The sequence below is a fragment of the Curcuma longa genome, chromosome 3, assembly GCF_044706935.1.
Source record: "Curcuma longa cultivar G26 ecotype Majalengka, Jawa Barat chromosome 3, ITB_CL_G26_1.1, whole genome shotgun sequence".
Lineage (NCBI taxonomy): Eukaryota > Viridiplantae > Streptophyta > Magnoliopsida > Zingiberales > Zingiberaceae > Curcuma > Curcuma longa.
This window is the reverse complement of record NC_133863.1, coordinates 19895498-19905141: the sequence shown is the minus strand read 5'-3', so window position 1 is coordinate 19905141 and position 9644 is coordinate 19895498. Positions and strand designations below refer to the sequence as shown.

At 38.2% G+C, this 9644-nt stretch overlaps 1 protein-coding gene across 1 annotated transcript; it reads right to left on the bottom strand.

Moving 5' to 3' along the window:
• Positions 1 to 1721: 1721 nt before the first annotated feature.
• On the bottom strand, positions 1722 to 9122 carry LOC141824760 (polyprotein of EF-Ts, chloroplastic). Its single transcript, XM_074712096.1, has 4 exons — positions 9019 to 9122; positions 4146 to 6374; positions 2586 to 3291; positions 1722 to 2336 (listed from the first exon to the last, which is right to left on the bottom strand). Exons 2-4 carry the CDS (start codon positions 6292 to 6294, stop codon positions 1730 to 1732), a joined length of 3462 nt encoding a protein of 1153 aa, XP_074568197.1. The 5' UTR covers positions 6295 to 6374; positions 9019 to 9122; the 3' UTR covers positions 1722 to 1729.
• Positions 9123 to 9644: the final 522 nt, after the last annotated feature.

Sequence of the window (9644 nt, the reverse complement as noted above, 5' to 3'; positions counted from 1 at the left end):
ACATACACCACTTACAACAACTTAAACATATAATAAATATTTAAAGTTGAACTTAAATATCAACTTGAAACACGCATATCTAATTATCATCAGTAAATTGTAAAGATTCCAATTGTTGCTTTAAATCTTCTATTGCATCTTTCATCTTGGCTATTTTTTCTGACTTTGAAAGGTTCGTCCTTGATTTTGAACTGGAACTTGAACTTGTTGGCTCTGAAATTTCTCTTCCACTCGATGTTGTACAAGTCAGTGGAGATTGTTTAGTCAAATGTGCTTCAAAAGCTCTCTTTGCCTCCTCTCTACTTTTGAAACCCTGGTGTATCGCACCTTTAAAGCCATTTACTTGCCTAGATGCTTCCACCCATGTTTCATAAATGCCAGGTTCACGTCCAATAAATACCACATATGTTTTCCCCTATAATAAAAAAAATTGACTGTCATAATCATATATAAACAAATTATTAAACTTAAAAGCAAATGACATACCATTTTTTGATGTAAAGAATTACTGATTTACAAATTTCCTGCAAACAAAATTTATAATTCAAATGACAAAGCTCAATAATGAAAGCTAACCACGTAAATTTTCATACAATGGAAATTAAAACCATCTCTTTATCAGATAACATGGGGTACCTAAGATCTCATAAGCACACAAAATATATTAAGGACAATAATAATACCTTCCTCTTATTACACAAACTACTTCATTACTTATCCAAAATTACATATAAATGTTGTGTTATAAATCAGTAAGGATATCACTAGCAACAAGATTGCATGTATATGTTCTTTAAGTAGATAGCACTTAAAACCTAAACAAAAATCAGAAGGGATAATTGTCAAAACCTACATCAAAAGCTAGGGGATGTTCTTTAAGTAGATAGCACTTAAAATCTACAACACATTCCCTATATGTTCAGAAACAGATACACTTATTTACATCCCAACAGAATTTAGCTGTATCATTTTAAATTTTATTTGTTTGAGATAGTTTTTGTTTACCTAAACCTAAACCTATAAGATTGTGTTCCAAAATTCAGTAGGGATCTCTTACTTTTTGTGAAATTTATAGATGTATTTCCAAAATTTAAAACCTATTGCATGTATTTTCACAACATCACACCACAATTTACGTATGAAATGGAAAACTTAAAAATACGTCCACTGGAGATAGCAATTGGGGGCGGCCTCGGCGAAGGAGGGTTGCTTGCAAAGGGACGGACCAACAGGGGACGCAGGGCTGCTCGAAGAGTGAGGGTTGCTTGCAGAGGGACGGACCAGCAGGGGGACGCAGGGCTGCTCGCAGAGTGACTGCTCGCAGAGTGACAGAGGGACGGACCAGCAGGGGAGGCAGTGCTGCTCGCAGAGTGACGGAGGGCTGCTTGCAGAGGGAAGGAACAACGGTTAGGGTTTGCGCCGGTTGGTAAAGCGATTGAAGAGAGGTGAAGAAACAGAGACGACAGTGAACAAAGGAGTAGATGGAGAGAAGATGGTAATCACGGGGAGAAGTCGCCGGTGGGGGAGAAAACGCCGGTGGGGAAAAGAGGATGAGAAGTCGCCGGTGGGAAAAGGGGAGAAGACGAGTGAAAGGGGGTATATTTGTAAATTCGTTAAATGGGGAGTTGAAACAAACGTTTGGGGATTGCATGCAAAGGAATTCATGCCTGGGGACTGACCACGACGATGAGTTTCGCTTTGGGGAGTTTTCTCCAAATTATCGAGTCCTTCAGTTCTCTCCGAGAGTGAAGCGAACAAACCTTCTAACTTTGATGTTCTCTCCGAGCGCAGCCACTGTCTGTTTCACCAGATCCTTCACCTTAATCTCATCTGCTTTGATGAAGGGCTGTTCCAAGAGAGCAAGTTCTCCTAGCCTCTTTGTGATCCTCCCTTCCACTATCTTCTCCTTTATTTGGTCCGGCTTCGACTTGAGATCATCTCTTGCCATCTCTATTTCTTTTTCCTTCACAATGATACTCTCTGGTATTTCCTCTATCGACACAAACTCAACCTGAGGGCAGGCCACCACTTGCATAGCAAGATCATCCACCAATTCCTTGAACTTCTCATTCCGGCCCACAAAGTCTGTTTCGCAGTTAACTTCAATAAGTGTGCCGATGCGCGCATCATGAATATAGGCTGAAATCCGACCTTCTGCAGCAAGTCTGGAGGATTTTTTATCAGCCGATGACAGGCCCTTCTTGCGGAGGTATTCCTGAGCCTTTTCAATGTCTCCTCCAGTTTCTGCAAGAGCTTTCTTGCAGTCCATCATACCAGCACCTGTTTCCTCCCGAAGTTGCTTCACTAATGCAGCTGATACTGTAACTGTTTTCGGCCTGCAAAACATTAGATGCTCAACTTGAGTTCAAAATAATTGTAAAGCAATATTTCATTTCAGGGATGGTTGCAAGTCAGATTATAGGGATTCACTTAATTGGTGGGCTCGAGCTCAAAAGTCAGTATGGCACTAAAACAACAGGCATCAAGAGGAAGCTAAACACTAGAGGATCAAGATTCTATAATGCACAATAAGTATCTCCAGCTAAAATAAAATTGAACCATTGAAGGAATAGAGGTGGTCTTACTTCTCAACATCTTCCTTTGTTTCAGTAGGTTGATCTTTTGCAACCGCAGGTGATGATTTAGCTGCAGTCTGTGCAGCAACTTCGGCTGCAAAGTCTTGGCTTTTCTTCTCCAAGCCTTCTCCAAGATTGAGACGAACAAACCTTTTTACCTTAATATTCTCACCAATTGTAGCAATGGTCTGCTTAACTAAATCCTTAACTACCATCTTGTCATTTTTTATATAAGGTTGTTCCAGCAATGCAAATTCCTCAAGCCTCTTCCTGATTCGGCCATCAACAATTTTTGATCTTATGTTCTCAGGTTTTGACAAAAGGTCTTCCTTCTGCATTTCAATTTCCCTTTCCTTGTTCACAATATCTTCCGGTACATCCTCGGTTGCTAAATAACGAACCTGAGGACATGCTGCTACTTGCATAGCAAGGTCGTCAACCAACTCCTTAAAGATTTCACCTCGAGACACGAAATCTGTTTCACAGTTCACCTCTATGAGGATGCCTATTCTGCTGTCATGGATGTAGGACCCAATCCTGCCTTCTGCAGTTGCTCTACTGGCCTTTTTATCTGCACTTGCTAAACCTTTCTTTCGGAGCAACTCTTGGGCCTTAGCAATGTCACCCCCAGATTCTGCAAGAGCCTTCTTGCAGTCCATCATACCCGCACCTGTTTCTTCGCGTAATTGCTTCACCAGAGATGGGGAAATAGTAGCTGCATTTTGAACAATAATCACAGCTCAAACTACAAATCGCATAGGAGAATGATTGAACCCTGCTGTCAGCAACAATACTAAACCTGATCACTAAATTCCAAATATATAAAAATTGTTAACAGAAACAGGGTTGCATTTATAGCACTGAAATTCTGAAGCATTGGTCATAAGATTAGCAGTAGTAAGATTTGAATAAGATCTTAGGGATGATATGCAACATATGAAAAACAAATCATCCTAGTGGGAATCAGAAAAAACGAAGAAACCAAAGATAGGTTTTCAAGAAATCCAAACATGATCAGTGATATGCATTATATAGAGTTCAATGGAAGATAAAGGTCGCCATTGGTAACCCAAATAGTTGGGCTCACAATTTATTGCTAGTTTAAGAACAAGTAATATGAGAGTAGATGATGCAAATGTCAAGTTTATTAAACCAGCGTAAACAAGATGATTGATGGTTCAAAATATAGAATCATTGCTGGAAAAGAAGAATGTGGCAAAGATAAATAATTTTCATTTTCACAGCATATTTAAGATTTAACTACCCCACCTAATGGGATAAGGCTTGGTGGTGGTTGTTGTTGTTGTTGTATTTAAGATTTAACTGACCTACAGGGAACACAGTAGATGTTCCCATGATGCAACTGGCGAATATAGTAACTGGATTTATGCATGTATGATGATTTTTTCCTGAATTTGACAACAATAAAAGCCAAATATTCTGAACATTTTCACGAACTTGATTTTAATACTGTTTTAAATGCCCTAGTTTAACATGTAAAAGTATTAAATCTTATCTTCTCGAAAGGGATATCCATCTGTGGGTACACCCAGAATATTATTCACTAACCTTTGACAGATCTTGGTTCATCGGAAGAGTCAGTTTGCCCATCCAAGCTTCCTCCAGACAATGATTTTGCATCACTTGAGTTTGTGGGAACAGACACATCTTCAGTAGCTATGGGTTTATCATATTGGTTTTTAGTAAGGTCCTCTGGGATAGTCCCATAATCATTTCTGGAATCTAATTGCCCAGTAAAATCCTCAGTTTCAGAACCTTGTTCACCTGTCGCAAGTGTTTCAGTTTCTGTCACTTGTTCTAAAGAAGCCTCAGATTTGACATCACCAGTAGACTCGTCAACTTGAGTAGAATTTAGATTGTCCTCTTTTTCTTCTGAAGATGGAATTTCATAACCTTGTTCTTCTTTCACAAATGTTTCAGTTTCTGTCACTTGTTCTAAAGAAACCTCAGATTTGATAACACCAGCAGCTTCTTTATCGTCGGAAGGCAATGAGGCTTCATCTGTTTCAGCTGCTCTTCCAGTTTCTGTCACTTCAGCTGAAGAGACCTCAGCTTCTTCAGCAGTCAACAAAGTCCCTTCAGGTTGCTCCAAAGCTCTGATATCATAGGTCACTTCTTTACTTTCAGAAGGCAGTGGGGTATCATCCACTGCCAGACTAGAAGACAAATTGCTGGCAGAAGATTCACCTCCATCTGGAACTGCATCTTGTGATGTTATGCTTTCTTCCTTCAGAATCTCTGTAGAATCTTCAATACCCTTTACGGGAATCTCATCTATAACTGAATCCTGAGAAGAGTGGCTAAAGAGTTCAGATCCTTTTTCATCCTCTTTTGCAACTGTATCAACGGTCTCAGTCAATACACCCAGAGATCCGTCATCCTTGCTTTCCACAACGTCTGAAAGGGAATCTACAACAGGAATTTCCTCCAGCTGCTCTTCATTAATAGATATCTCGTCATTAACCTCAGTATGTGAATCAGAAGAACCAACTGTCTGATCCCCATTAGCCTTTGCAGAATTATCAACAGCAAAAGCATCAGAATTGCCCACTGTTTCACCAACTTCTATTGTTTGTTCAATCTTTTTAAGAGACTCCTGTGTCCTCTCTCGCTCATCTAAGAAAGCAGAAATTTCCTTGTTCTTGCGGAATGCCAGCTCAAATGGGTTCGTTGCTGTATGTACCACACCTTGATTTAGTTGCTTATTTAGTTCATCAACATCTTCTTCTTTTTTCATTGTTAAAGTTACCTTTCCTCTGGCAATGCGTAATACTCGTACATTAACTTCTTGGCCAACCTGCAGTGATGAACTCCCTAAAATAGCATAGCTTTCAGATTCTTCTTCAATTGGAAGAAATCCTTCTTCTCCATCTGGAAGTGATATAAAAGCTCCAGATCTATTGAGGTTCTTCACAGTACCATCCAAAATCTGACCCTTTGCAAACTTAGAGCTTTTTTTGGTTTCCCCTCGCTTTTGGTCTGACCTTGAACCAGTTTTTCTGAAAGATTTTGGCTTTTCACCGCTTTCAGCTGTAGATTCCCTTTTCTGCTGAACTTTAGTTGTGCCATCCTTGTCACGCATTGTGAGAGATATCCGTCCTGTTTCCATATTGGCCTCCACAATTCTCACTTTCACCTCTTGTCCAATAGAGACAACAGATGCAACATCTTTGACATAAGAGTCACTTATCCTGGAAACATGTACCAAACCATCTGTGTAGGCTCCAAAATCGACAAAACAACCAAACGGTTGAATTGACCTTATTTTTCCTATAAATGAAGCACCTGGAACTAATTCCTCTTCGTTCACAGGAGGCATCTCACTTTTCCTCCCAGGCCTAATGTGTTTGGTTTTACTTGAAATTGTGGTTGACTTTGATGGAGAAGGTACACTTGATTCATCAGAGTTAGGTGGTACTTCCAAGGTTTCATCAGCAACTTCCTCTGAAACAGTTGGATTTGTTTCTTCTACAGTTAGATCAGCACCAACAGCAGCCACGGTTTGGATTCCTGAGCTTCTATACAACTGAAACAGTCTTACTGATGAATGTGATAACAGAAATCTTCGATATGATTTGAACCTAGTATCCTTTCCAGATGTGTCACATCTTGTTAACTTCACCTCTTTCCTTGGTGGTAAAACAGTTCGAGGAACCAAAGTGAGATTTCCAACAGAACAATGAATTACAGGTGTCATCTTGAATCTCGACCAGAAACTTTTTGTCTATCCAAATATGACTTTCAACTGAAGTTTAACCTCCCAAGTTTTCTTTAAAACTGCAAAACACAGATTGATTGGATCAATCATAAAAAACAAACATTTGGGCTCCGAATTAAATGTAGAACATTAAATAAGATACATTTTGAATACTGCTACCAAATCATTTGATATGTTTATTGTAGACCTGTACTTATATTAAATGAAGAACTTGAGCCAACAGAAAAGAAAATTTCCATTGATGAGGTAACTAGATTATTGGGTTCCTTATGGAGATGATAATACAGATACGAGGCATCCCAAGGGAGCATCCAGAAGTAGTCAGCAAGGATGTCAGAAAGTCTCATTGTGATGAATAAGAGATACTTTTAGGTGATTAATACACAGACCAACTGATATAACAACAGAAAAACATGATTGCAGTCCTGCCTGAAATTCTAACACATCCAAACTTGAAAACACAGGAAAAAACTGGTTGGGCCTTTTATCCTCTCTTTGGAATTTGAATCTTAAGGTTGATTTTGATTTTTCTTTTCTCACATCTTGACATAAGCCGGCCAGCTAATTTGCATAGATATTTTTATTCAAAACCAGATTTGACCAATCTAAACCAATTCTGTACACTTGCATAATCATTGTTACAAGTTCTTGTACTTGACACTTACAATTCCTGTTAGACTTCACAAACATAACTTATATGTGTAGATGTCTAAACTTTTACCTTGTAATATACGCTATCAACAATCCCAGGCTAACAATAGTCAATAATTCTCCCTAAATAAATCCAATTCTTTCCAGAAAGTAGTAGGCAGCAACTTCAGTAGTACTCAACAATTACATAATAAAGAAAAAACAATGACACTGAAACATGTTAAGAAGAGTTGCGTAATATTTTTCATTCGTACAATCATTTTTGTTTGTTGAGTAGAGTTTTATTTTTAAAAATCTTTTTATCTCCCTTGTCCCTTACATCTTTTACTATAAGTGATACAGTCCATCTAACTCAAGAATCTATCGATAATACCCTATAGCAAACAATAAATTAGCTGTGTTTATTGAAGGTAACAGTTCAGTTCCAGCACACTTAAAGATATTAAAATTGAATGGCTGACCATTTATCCTAAAAATTTAAGCTAGAGTAAAAGGACCATCTTGTATGTTTTATGTTTTAACTACCCCCCTCCCTCCCTCAAACAGTTCAGTTCCAGCACACGTAAAGATATTAAAATTGAATGGCTGACCATTTATCCTAAAAACTTAAGCTAGAGTAAAAGGACCATCTTGTATGTTATATGTTTTAACTACCACCCCCCCCCCCCCCCCCCCCCCCCCCCCCCCCCCCCCACATATAGGAGACAAATTGGCCTAGTCCAAGGTCGACACTTTTAACGTAATTATAAGATATATTTGAATGGTATAATTTGAAAATAAAACCTCCTACCCTAGTACTATTTTAAAGTTGTTTGGCTGACACGATAAAATAAAAAAGACAGCTCAATGCACGAAGCTCCTACCAATGTAAGGTCCCGGAGAAGGATCAAATCATATTGAGTCTATTGTACGCAGCCTTACTCTGCATTGCAAGAAATTTTTTCTATGACTCGAACTTGTGATCACAAAATTAGACCACAGCAACTTTACTATTGCGTCAAGGTTCCCCTTCTTTGACTGACACAATACTCATTCAAAAAGCTTAAAGTACTAGGAAAAGTATTTATTTTTCCATTCTTAACTAAAGCATATAGATGGGAAAAAAGTCAACTATTAGGTACCCTTTTTTCTCTTGCATGCCACTAAACTATTTTTTATGAGACAAAGTATCTAGATATTGAACTACAAATCAAACTCCTTGCTAATCTTAAACTAATAAATGGAAGGCGAATAAAAGATTCACTAGAAGAAAAAGCTAAATAGGATGTTAAAAAACAAAAAAAAAAAAAAAACTAGTAGAGGACATGCACTGAAGTAATGTTCTTATAGAAGCAACATGATCTTTAATGATATTCATCCAATTTGCAAATGAGAAAAACATAAAAACAATATGGAAAACTTAAACAAAATCCAATACTATTTGAAACCACAAAATGCAGCAACTTCTTTGCTGATCAAGCAAATGAGAAACCTTATCACATAAAGTGCTAAAGCAATGTTACCAAAAATTCTGATAGAGTTGGAGTTGCATAACAGATCTATAAATAACTTGTTTCTTGCAAGTATGATGAAAATTTATTCTTCCCATATGAAAGATAAAAGTGTAGTTCCTATGGAGAAATTACAACATTCCTTCATTTTCAAAAATATTATCATGCTAGACTTTTTCTAAACTGACCTCCTATCATATTTTGATGATAAAAAAAGAACAGGTTGATTTTTTTTTTTTTCATATAATCTCAATTCCGCTGCTAATCGTTATGCACCTGCAAATCTTCGACAACGAATTTTATCAACCAATAAGAAACCACAAAAATCAAAGCCCAGCAATTACATGAGAAAAAGAAATCCTGTCGACCAGTTGGATGTCAGAACCCCAAACCATTGGAACTCCTAAACCTCTAAGGAACTAATGTAAAGTGCTCAATTGCTTCAAAACCTCGGCTTCCGAGAAAAAGGACGAACTTTCCAAATTCTTGTTCCTCTCCCCAGTTTTTCTTCCGTTTCCTCGAAATTAAAAGGAAACAGAGCAGGGAGTGGAAGAGGGAGCACCTTTTTTCCGGTCCGCTGCGGCTGGGGTTTAGAGAAGCAGGCCTCGCAGCTCTTCTGCTCCTTGTTCTTCAGTTGCTTCCAGAGAAACAGAGAGAGTGGGAGAGTGAGAGAGTGAGAGAGAGAGACACGGGGAGGAGGAGTGGGAGAGGGATTGAGGTAGCCTTATCCTCGCGGGGTGAGAGTGAGGCTCTGAGGCCGTGAATGAATTGAACACGAGACGACGCCAAGCCACATTTCCTGTCTTTGTTTACATTCCTTGCCTGGGATGGAATGGCATCGACTCCCTCCGTCCATTTCGATTGATTGGACTGGCCCAAATTAGCCCCATCCGGCCCATCTCCAATCTCCCTAGATTAAATTAATTATGGTGACCTTATTTTTGACTTATAACTCAGATTTAAATGATGAGAAATTAATTGGACTACATAATTCACGCCACAATCAGAAATCAAAATTTTTAAAAATATTTACAAATTTTAAAATAAATTAGAATTAATATTATTAAAATATTTACATCTGTTTAGGGATTAGTTATGCAGTTATAGTCTTAACCTCTTATATCATATTTTAGGATATCGATATCAACAGGATTGATATCCTGCGCGATGAGTTTACGCGACTCCGTG

Coding starts and splice junctions, on each gene's coding strand:
- LOC141824760 (XM_074712096.1), bottom strand. CDS start 6,294: ATGACACCTGTAATTCATTGTTCTGTTGGAAATCTCACTTTGGTTCCT. Junction 3,292..4,145: donor TGAACCAAGATCTGTCAAAG/GTTAGTGAATAA, acceptor TTCAAAATGCAG/CTACTATTTCCCCATCTCTG. Junction 2,337..2,585: donor ACAAAGGAAGATGTTGAGAA/GTAAGACCACCT, acceptor AATGTTTTGCAG/GCCGAAAACAGTTACAGTAT.